Source organism: Ciconia boyciana, chromosome 3 (genome assembly GCF_034638445.1).
Source record: "Ciconia boyciana chromosome 3, ASM3463844v1, whole genome shotgun sequence".
Lineage (NCBI taxonomy): Eukaryota > Metazoa > Chordata > Aves > Ciconiiformes > Ciconiidae > Ciconia > Ciconia boyciana.
In genome coordinates this window covers 68,821,278-68,844,869 of record NC_132936.1, presented here as the reverse complement: position 1 = coordinate 68,844,869, position 23,592 = coordinate 68,821,278, and the positions used below count along the sequence as shown (strand labels likewise).

The 23,592-nt window shown below is 39.5% G+C and overlaps 2 protein-coding genes across 4 annotated transcripts in view; one reads left to right on the top strand and one right to left on the bottom strand.

The window, feature by feature from the left end:
- The window catches only part of TMEM181 (transmembrane protein 181), a 37,513-nt gene extending 24,597 nt beyond the window's left edge, over nt 1-12,916 (top strand). For all 3 annotated transcript variants that reach the window (XM_072856023.1, XM_072856024.1, XM_072856025.1), the window contains 10 exons: nt 714-813; nt 1,593-1,723; nt 2,341-2,432; nt 3,514-3,571; nt 4,251-4,353; nt 4,451-4,502; nt 5,160-5,242; nt 6,359-6,448; nt 8,120-8,186; nt 9,129-12,916. In XM_072856023.1, coding sequence (XP_072712124.1) covers nt 714-813; nt 1,593-1,723; nt 2,341-2,432; nt 3,514-3,571; nt 4,251-4,353; nt 4,451-4,502; nt 5,160-5,242; nt 6,359-6,448; nt 8,120-8,186; nt 9,129-9,207 — 855 coding nt within the window. In that variant the 3' untranslated portion in view covers nt 9,208-12,916. The remainder of the gene's footprint in view (nt 1-713; nt 814-1,592; nt 1,724-2,340; nt 2,433-3,513; nt 3,572-4,250; nt 4,354-4,450; nt 4,503-5,159; nt 5,243-6,358; nt 6,449-8,119; nt 8,187-9,128) is intronic.
- Nucleotides 12,917-16,145: 3,229 nt separating this feature from the next.
- Nucleotides 16,146-21,762, bottom strand: DYNLT1 (dynein light chain Tctex-type 1). Its single transcript, XM_072856026.1, has 5 exons — nt 21,554-21,762; nt 18,514-18,555; nt 17,155-17,278; nt 16,858-16,935; nt 16,146-16,567 (listed from the first exon to the last, which is right to left on the bottom strand). Exons 1-5 carry the CDS (start codon nt 21,578-21,580, stop codon nt 16,497-16,499), a joined length of 342 nt encoding a protein of 113 aa, XP_072712127.1. The 5' UTR covers nt 21,581-21,762; the 3' UTR covers nt 16,146-16,496.
- Between the last annotated feature and the right edge of the window lie 1,830 nt (nt 21,763-23,592).

Sequence of the window (23,592 nt, the reverse complement as noted above, 5' to 3'; positions counted from 1 at the left end):
ATACTAGAAAAAATATTTTTTTGCACTGCAGGTAGGCTCAGACGTTGGAATAGGATGCCCAGAGTGTGGGCTCTCCGTCTCTGAAAATAAGCAAAACTCAGTTGAATATGACCTTGATCTAACTTTAAAGTCGTCACTGCCTTGAGTGTGAGGATGGGCCAGATAACCTCCAGAGGTCCCTTACAACCTAAATTATGCTACGATTTAGATTCTCTCTCCCCTCCAACTTGGTTTGGCCCATGGAAAAGAAGTGTTTGGAAAAAACCCCAACATAAAATCTAAAATGCAGAATTTTCAGAGTAAGGACACTAAAGCACTGAATACTTGCATAGCATTTTTCTCACATAGATGATGTCACTCAGCAGGTAACTGTGAATGGGATATGGAATCTGTTTTTTTAAAAAGTGAGTTTAAGTGGAAGTTGTTGGTAGTGTGCGACCAGTAATTAGGCAACAATTTTTCATACATTGATTTGCACGGTACTAGCTGGTTTCCTTCTCGGTTTGTTTGAGAGATTGAGTAATGTGCATTGGGATATGCCAGAAAACTTGAAGCAGAAGTAGAAGCGAGGAGATGTGGCTTCTGTTTTACAATGTTCTCAGTGGCAAAGACCTCGTGAAATAGCCTTTGCAATGTGCTGTGTTATCTCCTTACTCTGGTAAAACCATTAAGGCTGTATTCCTTCCTTACAAATTGTTGTTGTTGTTTTATAGTGTCTGTTTGCACATTCCCTGCGGAAATTCTCCATGAGAGACTGGGGTATTGAACAGAAATGGATGTCCATCCTCCTTCCCCTCCTGCTACTTTACAATGGTACCTGTATCCTGGAATTTTTAAAAAAGCTCCTTTTTTTTTTAAAAAAAAAAAGGGGGGGGGGGGAGAAAGCACGAGAGAGAGAAGGCAAAATGGAATTTGGCCTTGAACTTATAAGCAGCTGTTTATAAGGCTTCAGAAAACTAATTTAAAAAAAAAAAAAACCCAACCCTTTTTAAGCGTATCAAATTCAAGGGCATAATGAATAGGTGGATTTCATTCTTTTCAGTCACGTGAATGTCAACTCCATTTGTTTAAAGCTCTAATTGGAATAGGTGGCTGCAACCATACTGAAGCTTTCATATAGCAACATGTAAATGCAATTTCTGTGTTTGTCTGCTAAGTCTTATTTCTTCATTTTTCAGATACTCATACTTTAGTTAAAAATGGAGGCTGGTTTTAGGCCGGTAAAACACATCAAATTCTAGCACTCTCTAGCCGTACCAAAAGAATATTTGCCTTTCAGTCATTTTATGATAATTTTTTAGGTCATCACCAAGAACAGTGGTTTAGTAGAAAGTCTAATAAAACCTGAAATCTTCTAGAAACATTGCCAACTGTTTCAGATTATTTCTACAGCACAGAGGATTGCTGCTGGAGTCACCGTTTTCGTTGTAAATTACTTTAAGATACAACAAACTTCAATTTCATTTACTGGTCTAATTTGAAAAATCTAGCGTTTTTTGTTCCTCTGAAGATACATTCTGCTTTACTTTTCATAATGGAAAAGACTGTGTTTTTTCCAATCTGTTTAACTTTTTTTTCTTATTTTGTTACAGATCCATTTTTCCCCCTTTCTTTTCTGGTGAACAGCTGGTTTCCTGGAATGCTGGATGATCTATTCCAGTCACTGTTTCTGTGTGCATTGTTGTTGTTCTGGCTTTGCGTCTACCATGGTATAAGAGTACAGGTAAGGGTGCAACATTATCTACTACTTACTGAGATGCAGTACTTGATTTTCAGTTCTCTCAAAAGGTGACAAAAATGAAACGAAATTTTTAAAAGAGAGACATTTATTTTATTCTTAAAGTACAATGTGACACATGAAGCTTTGGAGTTAAAATGAATTGTGGATAAGTAGATTGTCTTGAGGCTACCATGCCTAAATGAGATAGATGGAACAGTCCACTCTATTGCGAGACAGTCTTCAGAATTATGATGCCATTATGCTTTGTGCTTGCTGTAAGGGTTTTGTTGTTGTACATGGTGGTTGATTGTTTTTTAAACCACTTTAAAAACTGCATAAGATAAATATGAATTCTGGAGCATATTCCTATAGTTGCAGTATCAGTGAAATATGTGGGACCTTATAAATAGGATGCTCCAAATCTACTGTATCTTATTAACACAAATGATGATACAATTTTATGTCTTCTGTAATCACCTGTGCAGGTTAAAAATACAGAAGATGAGTCTCTTAATCTAGTTCATGTTAAACGAAACAAAGACGGTATTTTATTCTGCCAAGAATGAATGAAATCTCAAATGTGGGTTCGCTCCTTCACCACACTATTGTTTTCTCAACAGGGGGAAAGGAAGTGCTTAACTTTCTATCTGCCCAAATTCTTTATTGTTGGACTATTGTGGCTAGCCTCTGTTACATTGGGAATATGGCAAACGTAAGTAATTTAAAATTTAGTGCAAAAGTAACAAGCTGAGAGTGTTGAAGAATGAGAAGATTGTTTATAATTAGTGGTATCTGTTTCTTAATGCTCTGACTGTGATACAGGAATGGAGTTCAAATTCTTACATCTTTCTGTTTTGGAAATTGTGACTGGTTTGAAAACAATTCCCCATGAACGGTCTAGTCGTACATAATTTTATAAATCAGAGTGAGATCTAGAAATCACTACTTTGTCAATATGTTATGGATCCCTACAATACTCCCTCTAGTGCTATGTCCCAATTAGCTTTTAGTATTTGAAGCAACAGTTTCTCTGTAGTTAACTATTACACAGTTTGACCAAACTTTCTCAACTATTAAACCTGCACAATTGGTACTGACACTGCTTAGTTAAGCTATGCTATCTCCTCTCAAAACTCAGTTCTTTTGCTTGGTTTAGTGTTTTTCTCTTTTTTCCAATTTGTTGTGTTAACATAAAGGTGTCACTATTCCCCACCCAGAAAACTTTCTCAGTTTTGGTACGTGTGTAGTTTCTAAACTGTTTTAGTCTCAAGTGTTTGCCTCTTATTTTACTTCTCAGAAGGAAGATACCTTCTAATCTTCTCCATGCCATTGTACATTGATGAAAGCAGTGCAGTTGCAGGAAATGCTTATGCTAATGCTTCATCAGCAGAATTGCTGTGAGGGAAGGGCTTATACCACACTTATTTCTTAAGTATAATTCTTATCACCAAGGATAAAATTTAAACACTAAATCCTGAAGGCTTGTAGGAATTTACCAGATTATACATTTTCTGAAAAATAAGTGGGGAGATTAGACATGCTCACAACTGAAATCCTCCATATTCCTTGAAAATTTGGTTTGGGAAGGAGGAGGTCACATAATGTAAATTGTTGTGACTCCATTGGAATCAATGGCATTGCACCAATTTGTGCAGCCAAAACCTCTAGTTATAAACTCTGTATAGTAACTTTAAACCTTTTCCTTGTTAGTGGGTTTCTTGATCAGTACGGCTTTTTGACCTTGTCTTTTGTAATGGTGTAAGTACCACTTTTTCATTTTGAATCTTTTCTAGTGTTAATGAAGTACATGATCCTACATATCAATACAGGGTTGACACAGGTAATTTCCAGGTAAGTCAGAAATGTTTTCTTGCTATTAAATTGTCAGGTGGAGTTAGGCAATACAAGGAGCTGGGGTTTGTTCTTCTATTAAAAATCTATAACACAATTTAGAAAATAGCAAATGCTGGTGAGATGGTCTTATTCTGACTAGGGTACTTTTAATTTTGCTTTAAATCATGCATAGGCCATATCGAGCTCCACCCCAATGAGAAGAGTAAATTGTCTTGCAAATCTGGAGACTCAACACCACAAGTTTAGTCACAGACTCATGACTGTTGGGATTTAAAATTTTTTAAGCCTCTTATTAAGTCAGTTTTGTACGTCTTTACTCCTGCTAAGATCCTCTGTCCTAGTAAATTTCAGACTTTCTTGTTGAGAAGGAAGATCTGATTTATATGGGTCCTTGTATTGTTCTCAGGAGCTGTGTTTTTAGAAAATCATTGAGACTCAGCTCACTGTGAACTCAGTGAACAAAATGATGACTTCTAGTAAACATCCTTTCTTTACATTCCCCAAAAACCTACCTTGATGTATAGCCATCCTCATTTTGTACTTCCTTTCATGGGCCTACTTTCCCTAAATAAATGGACCATTCTGTGTTGTGCTTTGGGAAATAGTGATTTCTACTGAGGGAAGAAGGAATAGATCAAATCTCATTAAATAATAAAAACTAATACTCTTCTCATAGGGAATGAAAATCTTCTTCCTTGTGGTGGCAACCACATATGTTCTCTACCTTTTGTTCCTGATAGTGAGGGCATGCTCAGAACTTCATAACATGCCTTATGTTGGTAAGGAATATTTCTTTTGATACTTCCTCAAACAGGCTTGCTTCTCCTAGATGTAGGTGTAAATTCACTAATAACAACTTTTCTCCATCTTTTTCAGATCTCAGGTTAAAATTCTTGACTGCATTAACCTTTGTAGTGCTTGTCATTAGGTAAGGCTTTTCAAAGTATATTTCTCAGTACTGTAACTTTTATAACCTTTTTTTCAGAGCTTCAAATACATTTTGTTGATAATAAAATTGTCAATGAAACTGAGGAATGTCTTTTGATATGATTGTTATGGCAAGCATTTCTTAATTTTTTAACCCTTCTTGAGGCTTTTAGAGCTAACTTTATATTATTTCTGTTACCACAGCAATACACTGCAAGATGTAGAGATTCGCTTAGTAGAGATGTTTTCTCTACTGCTGAGTGGTCTGCAGTGCACCGTTCACCTCTTTTGGAGCTTTGTAAGCTTCACTTAGTCAAAGCAGAAGTTTAGAATTAGTTTCATCAATTATTGTTAATATCTGTCTCCCCCACCCCAAGCAGTTATTTCAAATTACTGTTGACTTTTGTATTGTTTATAGTAGATGAAATCTGAGGAAAATAGACCATGGGGGGTTTTTTCCGCTTTACTCAGTTGACTGCTGACTTCTAATCACAAAAGAATCATTCTTAATTTAGAGCTATGAAAGCGAATGTGTCTTAGAATAAATGGTCAGCATGTTAACATAATTATTTTCTCATATACTCTTCCATCAAGCTACCATTTCAATTTTGCAGTTTAAAGACACAGTACACCTATATGCTTTAACTTTTTTCCACAGCATTGTTATACTCTACCTACGCTTTGGAGCACAAGTTCTACAGGACAACTTTGTTGCGGAGCTGTCGACTCATTATCAGAATTATATCCTTGTGTTGTGATACTGCTCAACTAGGAATGTTAATCTGTTTTCATGCAGAAGGTACTTTAAAATGGTGTACCTAAGAACTGAGACCTTTGAGTTCTAGGTTGGCATTTGAAGTTCAGTCCATTTTGATCGAGGTTTCATGTCAGCATTTTGTAATGGCTCTTTGTAAACATTATGAGCTGAGACAGTTTCAGTCTAATTTGTTGACATCACATAAATCACAACTGCATTTGATACTCTTCAGAAGGAATGAAGGCCTAGATATGCATGCATTCAAGTAACTTTGACAAGTTATTGTGACAAATTTGGCTGTATTTGCTGCATGAATTCAGTTTGCTGTATACCTACCAGTTGGCATGGGGCATACCAACATATTTAGGAAATTAATAGTTTAGAAGTCACTGAAAATGCGTTTGTGTACTGGTCCAAGTCTACATATGGAAGAGGTCATAGCAGAGAATTTAAGTGACTTGAGAGAGACTATTTCTGATGTCTGTTGGCAACAGGATTACAAACTATATTTCTGGATCTGAACCATGAGATCCTCGTTCGTTCTACTTTCTGAAAGTGCCTGTGTGATTGCAACTGCTCCGGTTACTGATAAGCTTAGATATTTGTTGGGAGCTAGTAGAAAACAGTATGTAAAGCCTTTAGTATTTTCCCAAAATGATGGCAAGAAGCCATCTTCAGAGTTCTATCTACAGATAGTCCTTTCTCCTTCCTTCTCAAGGAAGAACTTTTTTAAAAATAAACAAAACAAAACAAAACAACCCCACCTGAACAGCCCCCTTACTCAGCTTTCTTTTATCATTGAAGGCAGAACTATTCAATTTGCCATGCACTCCACCACTCAAGAGTAGACCTTATCTCAGCAAATGTTACTTGTGTTAAAGTTAAAGCTTTGTCTTTAGTGGGAGCTTTACCTTGAAATAGCTTGAGTACATTAGCTGTCACTGAATTTAAAATATGCAGTTTTGTTTAGCTATTCATGCTCTCAAACTTTAGTAAGGTAAACATTCTTTCCATTGAAACAGCTTGTGTATGGTTTGGGTCTTGTTTCCAAAGTTAATATGTATGGAGCTATATTGAGCAATATCCTTGACACTTACTACCAGCAGAATTCTTATCATTTTATGGTTTATTGAACTTTTATCTCTACACATTAGCCTTCGTGTATTCCCCCTCAAAGAATGCACTATATGGTAAGTGTAAGCAATTGTCTGGCAAACTTAGATGACAAGAGCTGGCATATTAGCAGATACTGCGTAACATCTTTGTATTTTGGTTGTCTCATTACTGTTTCAGTTTGCTTTGAGTTAACATAAGCAGAAGCTGCACTGCTCCTGAGCAAATTAGTACTGGAAATATGAAGGAACACATAAAATGTATACAACTGATTAGCTAGACTTGAATTCTTACGCACTTAGATCAAGCTTATAGTCAATATGATGTTTGCATATAATGCACTAACTTCTGCACTGACTCACAGACAATCCTTAAGGAGCAACAATACTTCATTTGCACTTTGTTCTAACAATAAGGTTAATGTATTGGCAGGCTGGCAAACTGGACTCTGAAAATAGGTAACATGCTGTTGGAAAAGTAGGAGTGAAGCCGATCTCTAACATGGGAGGAATTTTGGGGAACTTGCTATGGTGAGAGGGCTGCACAGAGCCCATGTAAAGGGCAATAAAGGATTGAATCGGTGGCACTTCTGTTTTTGCATTCCTACGTAGAGGATGTAATCTGACTCACATGATGATTATAAAGCATTATCCCTCTCTAAAAGATAAAGATTCTGTAAAATAAATATTTATACTGAGTGCATTCTCTGCTTTAAGCATTGGGTTTAAAATATAGAACCACAGAACAGCCCAAGTTGGAAATGACCTGGAAAGATCATCTGGTCCTTTCCTCCCTGTCATGGGAAAGGGAGCCTAGATGAGATTATCTAGCACCCTGTCAAATCACATCTTGCATGCTGAGAGCTATGCAGGGGGAAGGTACTAAATAGTGGAGATGGTCCTTTCTCTAAACTTTTTAGAGTAGAGACGGAGGGAACTGTTACAGAAAAATGCTATTTTTCCATTAAGAAAGACAAGAGAAATGGCTGGGTGAGGATAAAGTTAAAAACTTGCTGTTGGGTTGCAAGAAGTGTTAGTTTATAGAAGGCAGAAAGTAAAAAGCTGCCAGGAAAGATGTTTATAGCGAATTGCTGGATTGAATTTTGCTTGCATATAATTACGAACTGCAGCTAAGCAGCACAGATTATGCAAGAAATGAAGGCCTTAAAACAAAATAGAGAGAATAGTCATAAATAGCCAATGGAAAGTATGTGCTTCCTTTCATCTCACCATAAAGGTACAAGTCCTTCCTTCATATATTACAAGGATGAAAAACAACTGGCTAATCATTGACCTGCATGCAAGGGATTACAACTTTGGTCTACTTATATTTGTAGCTTGGAAATAACCAAGAAGTTAATGAAGACTGTGCTTTTTAAATACATATGAACATTTGAATAATGATTAAGAATAATGAAGTCTGACTTAATTACTCTTATGTGCAGGTTCAAATAATATGAGACAGGAAACTGCACAAGGGAGGAAATCTGTTTATACAACATGGAGAATATCTATCTAAAAAGAATATGAGATAGTTATGTCATCTCCTTAACTCTTAAGAATACCATGATGTTGTGGCTGAAGGGTGAAGAATTTAAAGGAGAGAATTCCTGTTTGGATACAGTTTTGTTGAATTGTAGTTGTGACTGCCTTGGAAGTTGTTGGGTTTGTTGCTTCAGTGTTGGATTAGAAGTACAGCCACATTTCTATATTTAAGGTGCTAAATTAACCCTTATTTATATTTTCCAGAATCACAGTTGAAAGACAATCCCGCTTTTTCTATGCTAAATGATTCAGACGATGATGTGATTTATGGGTAAGATTATAAAATAGCTATAGAGAGTTACTTTTGATGTGTTATTTTTGTAATGTTCTTTTCCATATTCATTAAATAAGTGCAGGCTTTGTAGGTTGCTAGTAAAAGTATTCTGCCTAAAGAACAAATATAACCTTATTCTGAAACAGAAATGCAATGAGAATGCATGTTATCTTGTTTTTTCTTTTATTTCTAAAAGGGATTGCCATGGCACTGATACAAACAGGTAAGTAAGTATCAGGATGGTGGCAGGTCATGGAGCGAAGGCAGCAAGAGATGTGAAAGGAAAGCACATCCTTTCAAACCGGGAAGGACTGCAGGAGTCAGGTGGAGTTAGCAAAGAGGCAGCTCATACGTAAAATGCTTCAGGGAAGGAGAATGGCTCTTCTTGAGTGCCCATCACTTATGAAATAATAACCAAATCTAGCAAAACTTCCTGGACTTATGTGTTTATATAATATGAGCATTACAGTAGCACTTAAAACCCATCCCCGTCAGGTGTCTCTGTGCTAGACACGGAACAAACTCATTATCTGCCCTTGATGTTTTCACCTCTTACCAAAGAGACTGAAGTGGCTGGAACAGTGAGGATGGGATTAATACTGCAGTAAGCGGAACAAGTTTGTGCTAGACTAGCTATACGCATTGTCTGAGATAGCCTGTCTTTGTTTAGTTAGATGAGTAGTGGTGGTACCAGCTTGCTTCTGTACTAATCCTTGTGAAGAGTGGCTTGTAGTTACTGGAATAACTCTTACTATGCGTCATCCTCTGGAGAGAAGTCATATATATTGTTCATATTCCCAACAAGGAAGGAAAACAGATACCAGCTTCTTACTCAAATAACAATTTGATGCTTCAATGTAGTTTAGAACTTTCCTGTTTACTTTGGACTTCCTATCTGAACACCACGTCCAGAATTTTTAACAAGTCTCTGTTTCGCAGGAGTGACTATGAAGAAATGCCTCTTCAGAATGGCCAAGCTATTAGAGCCAAGTATAAAGAGGAATCGGACAGTGATTGATTTTGATGTAGACAGACTTGTTCAGCTGGAATTAAACCAATTTTGAAGTTTTCCCAGATGGACAACTTCCTTGGCTTCCTTACAGTGTGCTGTCATCTGAACACTGACTCCCAGGAAGAACATCCTGCTTCTGTTTCTGTTTACAAAGTTAAAACTGAAAAAAGAATGCTTGAAAAGGTTGTGGTGAAAACTTAAGAAACCAAAATTTTTACATGTCTTATAAAATGCCTGATAGCAGGATGTCTGTGGACTAAAATCTTTAAGTCTATTTCCATTTAGAAGTGTCACTGATTATATGCTGATTTTAAAATTGCTTCCTTGCTGCTTGGTTTTTGGGTTTTTTTTTTTTTTGAGGATTATGTACAGCATACTGTCATTCATCTGTTGCATTTGTGTTAGCTCCTTTGTATATTGTCCACTGCTGTACGAAGTGCCTCATTTCCCTTTCAATTTTCTACCTTAGTCTTTTGAGCTGGAGGCAGGGAATGAAATGTTTTAGGGTTTTCCCTCTCTTTTTTTTTTTTTAAATGCAAGAAAACACAAGCTTTCCATTCTTCCTTTGAAGAAGTGATATAGACTTAAGACCATTTTTAAAAATTCATTTAAATGAGTTTACCAGATTTGTAAGTGCAAGATATGTGCAAATAGTGAAGTTCTAGTGAGCCAAAATAGCCTCAGTGCTGCAAAATTATGTGTATAATATGTGTTTCATAACATGCTTTACTGCCACAACAGAAGTGTTTGTTTTGGGTTTTGTTTGTTTTTTTTAAACAGCCCTTTCAAATGGAAATATTTAGGCAGCAACAAATCTCAGAAGGAAGCCAGGACTCTTCTTTCTGGGTTTTTTGTATGCTGGAGGAGATTGTTACAGAGAATAAAGTATGAAAGTTTCATAGAGAATTACAATTTCAAATTTCCAAACATTTCATTTTTTCTACATCAGAATTCTTCCTTAAGTTGTAGTAATAGTTAATCTACATCCTAGGAATAGTTGTGGTTGCTCATGTATTGAACGTGCATGAGAGTTAGCTTTTGAGCATGTTCTGTGCATAGTTCAACTCCTTTGTCATACCACAGTTGCCACCTGTACTGATCAAAACTTTTACTAGCACATTTTGTGATTATCTGTATTCCAGTCTGTGCTGGAATGGGGTTATATGGGAATTAAGTATTCCTAGTACAATGCTGCTGCTTCTCTATTTAAAAGTTGGGTTTCTCCTACACCATTGTTCAGTTCTTTATTTAAGTGGATGCTGTTTGTTTCTAACTACTTACGTTTTCAGGTACTTGACCTGTCTGAAAGTATCTTTTTTTTCATGGAGTCGTAACTGTGATTTACTCTTGTAAAATTTCTCTGCCCTGCTGCTGTAGAAAAGACTCTCAAAAGTACTGTTAATGTATTAGACAGAAAACGGTGCTGGCTTACACTAGGGAATTGTACTCATCATTGAACTAGTTTAAGCAGAAGAGTGCAATGAACTCCTACTAGACTTGCTGACTCGTATTGGGACTCGTATTGGGGAAAAATATTTGTTCTGCTTTCATGCAACAACTGTTCTAGACCATTCCCTTTGCAATAAGCTCCTGGTAGCTGTTCAAGGTCATGAAGGGGAGACTTCACAGGATAGCAGTTTGCTTAGAGAGGATCAATGGAACTGCTCCATGTGGTTGCATCCTTGCTGTCATAGAATAGTTCAGATTAAATCAGTGTTCTGCTCAAATCAAGTGTGGTACGATACTCTGTGTGTGTGAGAGAAAACTTTCTAAAATTATGTAGAGCTGTGAAATTTTTTGAGGGTATCTGAAATTTAAAACTTTCTGTACCAGGGATCATTTCTTTGTTAGAATCCAAAGCACTATTGTATGGCTACAAGGAAACTGCTGGGGGGGGGGCAAGGTGTTTTCCTTTAATTTCTTAATTAATTGGTGTTGGTTTAGAAGAACATATAGGAAAACATTAAAGAAGTATTTCAAGTTAGTGGTGGGTTGTTTTTTTTTCAGTGAACTGTAGTAAGCTGTACCTTCAGTGCTTCCTTTTAGACTTTTTTTTTAACAAGTATGGGAGATGATCTTTGTATCCTAAAAGAGGAGAGCCCGTTCTCATTTTTACCATTCCCCAGATGACTCTCCTGAGGTTTACAGCTGTTTGAATTTGCAGAGTCAGGCTCTGATATTGCTTAATTCTGTTCTCAATTGTTCTGAAGAGATAAAATGTTTGATTTGACCAATGTGCAATGTATACTAATGTTTCTTATCACAGTCTGAACTGGTTTTTACAGTTAACCCTGAAATACAGTGTCATGCTTTGGGATTTTGTTAACTAAAGAAAATATTTTTCATCTAACTTTGAGATGATTAGTTTTTTCTAAGCTGCTCTCAGCCCATTTCACTTGCCGTTTTGTTTGCATTAACTTTTCTACATCACTGCATTCAAAGTGGAAATAGGAAAGCTGAGAATGGGAAACATGTACTTAAAATAAGTATCTATCTCACTGTGAAAATGGTGAGAAAATAGCTTCCTTGTTAATTTTTAGAGATCATTTTTAAGCAATGTTTGCCATGCAAAATAGTTTTGTGTCTCGGAAGTGCTAGAGTGTAATGGTAAGCTTGGTTGAAGCACTGTCACATCAAATTCAATATACAGTAAAAAGGCAAAAGCAGTGAAGCAGATGAGGAAATAGTTTTGCTAGCAAGAAATCTCAAATTTCACTCCTCTTATTTCCACAATTGGAAAGCAGAGACAGCATTTGAGGAATATTACAATATGGATTGTAAACAGCTTGGGAGCAGGTGGCATAAATTCACCTCTGAGTCAAGTATTGTAACCTAAGGGTGAAACAGAAGAGATCTGGATAAGAAACTAGCCTGGCTTTCCTTTCATTACTGCTAAAGTAATTAAGTATTTCCATCACTAGTGGAACTGTATAAAATTAGAAAAGTATGCAAAAAGGCCCTGCAGCATACAGTGTTCCTGCTCTAAAGGAGATGCCATCTATTAAATAATTGCAAGACTTCCATGTACACAATCATCAAGGGGGACTTGATCAAGAAATCAAAAATCAGTGAGTGTGAGCTGTTCGTGGCAACCATTTTCTGTCGTATTTGCTTTAAAAATACAGTTGGTGTGGGAATTGGTTGGAAACGTTCCTAGGACTGGCAAAGAATAGCAAGCATAAGGCTTAAGACCAGTAAGGAACAGCCAGTGCAACAGACCCGTGGCACTAATACTGGGGAAAGTGGGAGGATGGTTCCAGCTAGGAAAGATTTTGATCCATTGTCTTTCTCTGAGCCAAAAGACAACTTTGTATCCATAGTCACCTAATTTTTCCCCTATTTTCTTTTGCTTATGCTAGTAATAACCTTTGCATTACTGTAAAACTTTTTTTAGAAGTTTGTAAATATGTAAAATGAAAATATGGAAAAATTGTGTACCAAAATGGTATAAAAATGTGTAAGATAAATGCTCTGTTTAATGAGAAGCTGTAATTAAATGCTGCTTTGAGAAAGTCTGCATGAGGATGTGTTAAATATTCTATGTGTCTAGAAGTTGTGTTAATGACAGCAGATTATCCATTTATGTCAGAAAACTTCATGCTAATACAGAATATGAAGGAAAGCTAATATTTTACTTCAAGCAAAAGTTGGGTATTGAGTTTCTTGGAAGACTTCATGTGCATAATCATTGTTAAATATGTTCATAATAAAGTTTTATATCTTTATATTGTATCTTGGTTTTATTTTCCTTCTAGTGAATAACTGTACCATTTTCATAACTTACACATGTATTTTCTTACACATACTTAAACTTGGTTAATTGCATAAGGATGGGATCCAGGAGGCTCTCTCAGCACAGATTAACCAGAGAATTTGGTTTTGGGGTTTGCTTGTTTGGTGTTTTGGTTTTTTTGTGGTTTTTTTGCTTACCCTGCCTGGGCTTGAAGACAGAAGAACAGGTTGCTAATTTTCCTAAGAAATACACTAGCTAGTTTAGAAAGGGGAACTAGCATTCTCAAATGACTTCACAGTGGCTTTGCAAAGCCTGCTGTGGTCATGCTGGCAGTAAAACTTCCCCTGGTGAATGTTAGTGCCAGCTATCTTTCTGCCAAACATGCATGCTTCATGTTAGCTGCTGTCAGGTGCCTCTGCCAGCAGGGCTGTAAGGTCTCCTACCTACCCTGCAGTGATGCATCTTCTCAGCACACCCAGGAAGGGCTGCCCCATCTTCAACCCACTGGCCAGTAATAAAAAAAGGTTTAGAGATGATGAAGATGCTGATGTCATTCATCTCCTTCTTATAGCTCTCTATCTTCCAAGAGTCTCTCATAGCTGGTAGACTGCAAAAGTGATCAGCACGTCACCCTCCAGTTGGGGTGACGCCATTCCTTGTATAAACTCAAGAAGAGCCTGAAACCTCATTGCATGCTGAATAAAATGGCTGTAAACATCTCTGCACAAATGGATACTCAACTGACTCCTGCTTTAATATCAGAGATGGCAGTGCTCATTTACCAGCAGCAGTTAATTCTGAAGCCATTTCCTTTAGGTTTCAGTCAAAATAGTTAATGGTGGAAGACAGGTCATACTCATTTGTTGCATTTACAGTAAATGATGAACCCCCACACTTCCCCCTTCCTCCTCCTCCCCTCCAGATCAGGGCTGACATGCCAATGATTTCTACAGCTGTAGTCAGATGAAGAGCTATGGCAGTAAGCTAGAGACAAGAAACAGAGACTGCATTTATAATTACCTTCCTGACTACTCCAGCCCACAGTCTGTGCTGATTTTTTTTTTTTTTTAACAGCCAATTACCTAGAGCAAGGACTGTGCAAGCTCATCACCCCAGTGCTTTACTTTGGCACTGAGATGAGCTAGCCAGCGGTCTTTGAAAAAGGTAATTAAAATTAAGGTGTTTGAAGATAATTCAAATTTAAAAATCAGTAACTGTACAACATCAAGACTGTAATATGTAACGTCTACAGTATTTTACAGTAAAGCCCTATCTTAACTTGGGGAGGGGGGAGGACAACACCAACACCCCCAAAGAAAACCCCTTGCTGCAGTCCTAAAACTGTTACATCAGAAGCACTGGTTATTGCTCACAGGTTAAACGATCTAGAAAACTGTATCTACCTTTCTGTAGCATGACTTCTGTTTTAATGCACCAGGTTTTTTTCCTCCCATACAGCTTTTACACTGACATCTCAAACTGTTTTCTTTTTCCTGCAGTTCAGCATGTGCATGAACCAACAAACAGCAAAAAACATCAAGGGATTTGCTATTATTAACATGAACAAAGGACAAGGAACATTTGAACGGTTTGACCAAGCAGCCAAGTGTTTCAAGAAGTAAATACTGACTCCAAGTGCACAAAACTATTTCTTTTAACTGTAAATAAACAGCTGAGTAGGTATTACACTACCAGCATTATTCTGGCATGCTGTCGGAAAGGAGATAAAAGTATCCAACCATCCAGATTTAAAATTTCCTCAGCAATTCAGAGATCAAAGATTTATTCTATTTATGACAAGTTTTTCTCTCACCCTGATGACTATTTCAGGCACTTTATTCAATCTATCTTGTTTTAGTATTTTCTTTTTACAGTGTTGTATCATTTCTGACACTGACTACTCAGCATTCTGCTTCTAGTCAACCCCATGCTAAAACTCTCTCTGCTACAAAATATAAGGCATATACTCCTCAGTATAAGGTATATGCACTCAGTATAGCCCTGTAGCACTCACTAGGACATATGCTAGAATAAAGAAGTGGCTTGTCATGAAGGAGACGTGTTTATAGCGATGTTTTGAAACTGGTATGCTAGCAGAAATATAAGCCTTACAGCTATATTAAAAGTCTCAAATGTACCAAGCCCAAACCTGCTGATAAAGACAAATTTTTTGCCTGACTGACAGCAGAAATGGTCGGAAGGAAGACGATTGAAGCCTTGCCTAGCACAGGGTTTTCTATAGTCTGTTTGGATATGCTGAGTAGAGTTATCACAGCAAGCATCCCTGTGCACCTGGCACTATAAAAAACAAATCCTCTACTGTCATTTGATTTTTCAGTATTACATCTTCCCACATCGTGGAAATGTACTGTTGTATCAGCAGTCATCTCATTCTAAACAGCTGTAGTTGAGAGACAGATTCTGAAAACATTTGACAGGGCTTCCTAAATATAAGCAAATGCAGGTCAATCAGACTGACTCTAGCCCAGGAATAGTCTCCTATACTTGCTTTGAAAGTAATTCTTTCAACTTCACTAGCAGTGAGCTACTGCTTACAGAAGCAGCATAGCAGTTTGCAGAGGCAGTCTGAAATTCATAGCATGCTCCCATTTCTTTAATTAGGTGACAAAGAAAACCTTATCCAAGCCTATGCTGAAAACTTGTTTTACTTGTTAATCCTCTGCAACTTTACTCTAGAAGGCTGGAGACTTACTCACATGTTATTTAGTCATGGTGCTTGAGGCAGTTCCCCCCCCTTTCAGAAAGAATCAAGTTTCACCAACTATCAGAACTCATCACACTCACCATCAGCAAAATCGATGTAGAAGGTAGCAGGTAAGTTCAAGACTTACTTAACACACGTAGTTGGCTGCACTAGTGAATGATTATCCATGTATAGCTGGCTGAGCACTTGTAGAATGTGAAAAACTTCTTATCTGTCTTTGTTCAATGAAGATGGTTATTTCTGTTATCGTTCTGTGCCCTAAATACCATACAATCAGATTAAACAGGTCCGAAAAATGCAGCCAGGTTACTTTCTGATAAACATCATCTCATTTTCTTGCAATTTTGTAGTGACTTTGGCAAAATTATGGAAGTGCTTTGTATTCTGGTATGTACCTCAACCACCTTGAAGAGGATTAAAAGAATTGGAGCTTTTTTCTTTTTTAAATAACAAAAGAATTGAGTTTAAATGAGTCACACCAATGGCTATGAATTTCAATAATTTAATGCTAACCAAGAGTACAAAGTGTGAAAGTCGGTGTCTCATTTATATTGGGCTTAAAAAAGAAATCTAGAGAAAGTGTTTACACTGCAGCAGATTTCAGTATTAGCACCTTGAAGAGAAGTTCTTGAAGTGTTAAGACAGTATGGCAACACTGGTACGATACTAAGTACAAACACAAACCATGTTAACAGCATGTTTTCACATTTGTATGTTTGAAAAAAGTTACTTAAAAAGTACATTAAAAACAGAAGTTGTTCAGTGTATTCACAGTTTGAGTAGAGATGGAATCAAGTGCTGGAGTAGAAAAGAGAAGGATGAATGATTCCAAGGCAATTATATTGCAAGTCCAAAGGCACTGACAATACAGTACATAGTCTTATTCTCCCATCTCACAGTGCAGGTTCCTACAAATATAAAAAAGGGTTTCAGAGACAGAAGAAAGTTACAGTGATAAAATGCACACCCTTATATGCATGTTTGTAATTGTTTACATTATGAATCTTAAGAACAAAGCCTTCACAACAGCTAAGCATTTCATATGCATGAGTTAGCATCACAGCCAAATGGAAAACACACCAAACCGTATGCTATTACTCCAAAACAATAGCACTTGGAAAAAAAAGTATGCTGCCTAGTCTTAAGGGGACTAGCGTTAAAGCTGCAAGCTTAAAAATCCAACAGTTGTGTTCCTTACCATCACTGGAGTTGTCCCAGAAGCAAGAGCTTGCTGTATGTAGCCCAGCACCATTCTTTTGCATAATCACACAGGTCACTGTTTGTCAGTAGAGAAGCTTTTATTAATTTATCACTATCATTAATTAACATTTAGCTACATTTTTGCTTAGCATGTTACATACATACACACACAGGCATATATACATGCTTATGAGTAGTTTACAGACATGATTCTTGCTAAGATCTTCCCCCACCCCCTGCCCATCAGTGCACTTAACTGTACCAGCTTTAACAGAAAACAGAAAGTTGAGCTCACCAATATACTTGAAAGGCTTCCCCAGCTTTGTGAGTTGGCTTAGCGTTTGTTCCACCACACTTGTTGTCCACTGGTTCACTTTGCTGTGCTGGTAGGCATTGCCACCTATCGCACTTTCTATGGCCTATCGGCGACAAACACATAAAATAAGCTGCACTGTTCTCAATCTACCAGGCGCCCATTAATCCTCTCCAACATGGAGCACTAAAGATGAGACCCCATATCCACAGAAAAAATCCTAAATACTGCTTGTCCATACTGATTGTTGGAAGTGTTTTCAATTATTAAAAAACTTGCAGGTCAGAGTTTGAGCCAGGCATAGGGGGAAATATCATAGATTCCATCCTCTCCTCATTTTGTGATGTTTTGATTCTTTATTTGTAATTCCTATCCCAATATCCTGAAGCCAGACTTATAAAAAGGGTCTTGCATTTAAACAGTCCTGAAGAGACTGAAAAAATACACACAACAATGGCTCACTCACACATATTCTTCTATGGAAATGAACTTCAGGTTTTTCAGCAGAATCATTTTTGGGAAGCAAAACCCCAAATCAAAACAAAAGACCCCTGTAGTTGTGGTTACTAATAGAGCAGAAGCCTTCAGCCAAATAATCTGTTTTACTTATGAGGATGGTTTCCCCTTTAAGATACAAATAAAAGTACATTAAAGCTGCATGGTTTTCATTGATATATTTTTTCCTCACAGAAATTCTTTAAAAAATAACCACAAAATTGTTTCAGATTCAGAAGAGACAGGAGCATGTATTAAAGCATGTGTATTCAATTTACAGAGTCTGACCAAAACAGTTGTTTTGCAACAAGAAAGAGATTGCACTAGTCTACTGTACAAGAGGAATTCTGGACACAAAAACCAAATCTCTCTGGAAATTTTATAGACAGGAAATTCATGATTCTTAACAACAAGAATAGTTCAATCATTTCAAACAAACAAGAACTCATTTTGGAGGAAAAGCATCTCAAAAGAACACAGTAACATGCATATGCAAATAGCCTGTAAAAAACCCTATATGTCACTGAAATATAAAAATCTATCTCTATAAGGTTTAACATACAACATCCCCCTAGAAATTCTAATAGGGATACACTGCAACCAGAGAGGAGCATATAAAATTATTTTAATTATCTTTTGGATTTGTAATACGTATCACAACTAAGGCTAGGTATAATTTCTATTTGAAGTATGCACATTGGTTAAATCAACAATTATCTATACTTTGATAGCAACCTGCCTAGAAATCTATTACATATTAGTTATCAGATTTTCTTGAATGCTTCTTAGCACACAGCATACAACATACTATACTTTCACACCAACAAAATGAAAATGTTAGTTTACCTCTTTAATGATGCTACTGACTTCATCAACAACAAAGGAAGTCTACAAAAAAAGTAGAATTTTAAATAATCAGTGCACACATTCATCTGCTTACAGAGTTAAAGCTTGGTTAAGAACATGCACTAGAAGCTTAATTTATGCTTGTCAGATTTCTTGCAAGTCAGAAGATAGCGAGTCTTCCTTTATTTGCTCATACGTACTCTGGCTCCCTGAACCCAGTCCAGTGAATGTTCTTAGCAAAGTAATAAAAAGTAACAGATGAACTACTATTGGCTGGCCTTTTGAGTCAAAGGTTTCAAATTTTAACTTGAAAATATTTTAAAATAATCTGTATGGCACTTCTGTACATATAATGCTTATTGTAAAATGAGAATATAATGTCCACAATTCACAGTAGGGTTGCAGAGATAACCTCAGTGTGCAGACATAGCTTACAGTTAAATTAAACTGACATCTCCAGGGCACTGACACGGACAAAACATCAATTCACAGCTCAAGGAAAAGCTGTCATGACAATCTCAGCTGGGGATAAGAAGAAAACTACCCTTGGTAACCAAAGGGGAAATCTAGCTCCTTGGACTTCCCACCACCTTCAGCCTTCTCTCAGGCTTTGGGGAGTAGAGATTAAGCATGTGGAATGGGAACAGAGGCGGCCCCAACTTTTTACTAATCTTAAAACTACCCATTTTCTCATATGGTTAGTATGTTTTCCTGTTTCAGTCCCTCAGCTATTGCTGTCTCCCATGTAAGCTGGTTAAAACAAGCCGCCAACACTGCAGGGGGCAGCCCACCACCCCCCACAGCTGTTCAAACAGCCGGAGAGCCCTAACACAGCACCACATTTTTACTACAGGTATCTCACAGCCTCACCTCACAAACCAGAAGAAAGGAATCAGACAAAAGAAATGCACATAACAGCAAACTAATTAATTTCAGAAGACAGAATAAGGATTTCAAAATTAACCTAATCAAGCTTATGTTGACTGAGTTTTAACTGGGAGGTCTGTCAGCTTCTCCAGCTGGCAAACATGAGCAATAGCATAATTCAGGGGTGCAGGCAGGAGGTAGCTACACCTGCTCAGGAGAATTTCCACATTACATTCATAAACCTTTGGTCAGAAGGTGAACAGCCTAGTCAGCTTCAATGACATGCGACGTTCAGAAAGATGTGAGCAGCAGTGTTCTCCCCTGGTAAAAGAAACAGCACGCCCCAGAGATGTGCAGGCAATGTCTTTTCTCTAACTATTCAGAGGCATCAACTTCCTCGCACACTTCAACATTTTTAAAAGCTTTTATGTGCTGTGGCAAACTGGCTTTTATTTTCAGCTTCTTGACTTTGATTTAATTTTAATATGCCTCATTTATTTTCATGGTCCTGAATTTTACAGGTGCTTACATTTAAGGTGCACCACTGTATTTAACCAAAGAAGAGCTGTAATTATCAAAACATCCTTTCCCATAGAGCATAAGTTAAGAATACACATGCCAGACATGCTGGCAGACATGAAGCATGCTGTCAGGCAAGATGATAAACCATATACAGATTTTTCTTCACAAAGTCTAGAACTCTGCTCAGAAATGCCTTTGAGTGAGCACAAGCACAGCTCACCAAAGTAAACTGAATTAAACCCAACCCAAGTTCTCAAAGGTATTTAAAACAAGTGGGAAAGAGCCATAGACACATTTGAGAATTTGGTTCTAGAGTTGCTGTTACTTCTCGACACACTCCCTTTTTTGGGATGAGACAGTACATGGGTTTAGATATATGAGAAAACAGACCATAATGTCCCGATATCCAGCTTTGTGATTTGTGCGCTGTAACTGAGTTGCCAAATAATACAACAGTATTCCATCCTTTTATAAGATAATACAAACACTTTTTGCATTAAAAAATAAAGGGAAAAAATTCAGAAGCTTTGTAATTTCTCTCCACTACCCCTCTGGCACAAGGAAAGCAGACTCGATGTTTCCAATACCTTGTTTAAAAGGGGTGTTCCCAGGCAACAAATGCAAACTGCAAAGCAGTATTATTTTTGAGTAATTCTGAAGACGTTTTTGAAAACAGCTATAAGAATGATGTTTAAGCACGTTAATTATCGGTTTTTTTAAAATATCTGCAACTGTATAACACAGGCCAGGCCCAGCAATCAGGACAAGGCTTTTAGAATAGCACAAGCCTGACACACCTTCACCCCTCGCACTGCTTTGATATTGTCTAACCAAGCCACACTGCAGCTCTTGAAGAACAATGCAGCAAATTGTCACAGCTCAGAAAAACGGTCCCTCTGCAAGAGCAACACTTGCTGGGTAGTCATTTAGCATAATCAAGAAAAAGACCCTTGATTTATCCGACTTTGTACCTTCGTTAAAGGGGTATAATGGGATAGCTGTCTCATTAGTGCGCCTGTAACATGCAGACTATCTGCCTGAACTCTTCTGCACAAGTAGCTTACTGAGTCATCCTCACACTGAACTAGACCGGACCAGCAAACCTTCTACCACAGCATGCTGCTTCATCCTGTTGGTGAAGCCAGGAGCCATGATACCCCTCGAGCACTTTCTCTAAGTGATTTGCAGTGGCAACTTTCGGGAGAGAAGCAGGCGTGGGTCGTCGCCAAGGAAGAGAAGCCCAGCGGACCCCCGAAATGCAGACAAGGGGCTGGCCCACCGGCCCGCCCTGTAACCAAATCTGGTCACGCCGCCAGAGAGACCGCAAGCTCCCGGGACGGCTCCAGCCCGCCGGAGGGGCAGCAGCTCCGCGCGGCAGGAACAAAGGCTGGGCCTGTCTCCAGCCGTTGCCCGGGACGCACGGCTCGGAGACGCCATCAACGCCCGGTGTCACCCCGAAGGAGGGCAGTAGGGGGTGGGGCGGGGGGCTCCAACGGTCCCGGGCTCGCCCGGGGGAGACCCGCCCGGGGGGTGGGGTCCGGGGCGGACAGGTATCGCCCGAGACCGCCCGCCGGCCCGCAGCCTCCCGAAAGGAGAAGCCAGGGGCAGCCCCGAAGCTGCCCTCCCTCTGCCCCTCGCCCCGCTCCGTTACCTCCTCCCCCGACTGGAAGTCGTCCATCTTCCCGCTGGAGCCCCTCACACCGCAACCGACACCCCGGCACCGCCCCCTCGCCACCGCGCGCCGGCCGCTGCTCGCGATGCCCGAGGCGCTTGCGCAGTGCTGCCCGCGGGCGGCGGAGCCCGAGCACCGAAGCCGCTCTACGCCTGCGCGCCTCGCGCCCGTCTCGGCTCGGGTTCCGTACTGCCCGGCGCGTCCCCACCCGAACGACTGGCAGTGCGCCTGCGCACTCCTGCCCCCCCCCCCGGTGGCGCTCTCTTTACGCCTGCGCAATGCGCTCTCCGCGTCTTGGGCGCGTAGCAACGGGGAGCGCGGCGATCACCGCCGCTGCGGGGCTCGGCCTGCCCAGCGCCTTGCAAGATGGCGCGGTTTCCATGGCGGCAGCGCGGAGGCGCCTGGCCGGGACTCGGGCCGGGAGGTGCCGCTCTGCGGGGTGGTGGGACCGTCACGGCGTTGTCAAACGCCCCAAAGCATGGGGTTGAGAGAGAGAAGGCTGCTTGTCACGGCGGTGTTTGTCATACAGATAGCTTGCCGTTTGTGTTCAGTGGGCGTGCCTGCGGAGAGGTGGGTCCTAGAGGTCCTTCCCTGGGAAGGAGGATCTGCATCTTCTTTTCTGGAAACAGCCTGAAAAGAAGGCCTGAGTATGTCATGTATGCCCAGGAACTGAAAAAAAAACAAACCACGGAAAGACATGAAGAATATGTGAATTCTTACAGTTCTAAGCAGACCCCATTATTTTTAGCAGCCAGAATCAGGACAATGAAATTAAAGGGCACACTTCATGGATTTTTTGGGTGCATGCACAGTTCACAGGTTGCTCAAATTAGTGGTGATACCAGCCTCCGAGAGACGATGTAAACAGTGGAAGATGCTGTTCAGGTTCAGAGTGGCCTGGATGAACTGGAGAAATAGCCTGAAGGAAGGAGAAATTAACTTACTGGGGGCAAGTGCAAAGGTCTTTACTGAGGCAGGAATAACCAGCTCTATAAATGCAGACAGGGCAGGATCAGCTCACTCTGTAGCCGTTCCATAGGCAAGAGGGTAGGGGAGTGTATTTAGGTACGATTTACCTCAGTCTGTCATACAATGCTGCTGTTAAAAAAGGAGATGTCATACTGGGACGTGTAAATGGATGTATAGCTTCCAGGATGCAGGAAGCAGCATTTCTATTGTACTCTGCACAGTAAGGCCTCATGGGGAACACTGTGTCCAGTTTTAGGTGTTGTATTTCAAGAAGGTCGTGAGTGAGCTACAGCCTCAGGGCCCCAAGTACACCCATAGGCCTCGGCTGCACTGATCAGCCTCAGCTGTGGCCTCCACCCCTGTGCCCTCTGCTCCAGGCCTGTCTCTTCAGCGGACCTTGGCCCTACGTTTTGACCTTGTCTCCAGTCCCATGTCTGGCTCTGCTTCCTGCTTCTCCTGAAGAAGACGACCCTGACCAGTCACCTCGCTTTGGGACTGTGTGGGCACCCTGCGGGCAGCACCCGCTCTGCCTGCCCCACTGGGATATGGCAGGACTGCAGCTGGCTGCTGAGCTGGCCCTCGGCCCCTCTCCTCAGAGCTCTGTGTTTGCTGCTCCCACCGAGCAGAAAGCAGACACAAAAAAGTGAGGACTATGGGAAGGCTGAACAAGCGGTGCTTGTTTATCCAAAAGAATAAAAGGCTGTAACTTGGTTACATTCTTAGTGCATATAAAATACTGCAGCAGTTTTCCATGTCCAGGGGTGAGAGAGAAAAATATAATGATGTAAAAGTGTGGCAATTATTAAGGCTTTGGTTAAATATTAGGGAAAAGCTGGCTGTAAGGCTAACTTTCCCCAGCCTGGCTTTGTGATACTACAAATATGTCACTGTGGGTAGTTACAATCCTCAGGTTATTTCTGGTCTTTCATTTAGTTAAAGTTTTGCCTGAAATGAAGGCCCAAATAATCCAAATACTCTTTGTTGGGCTTAGCTCTGTGCCCCACTAACAATTGTTTTCAGTGATATGGTTGAAGGTGGTGATTAAACTT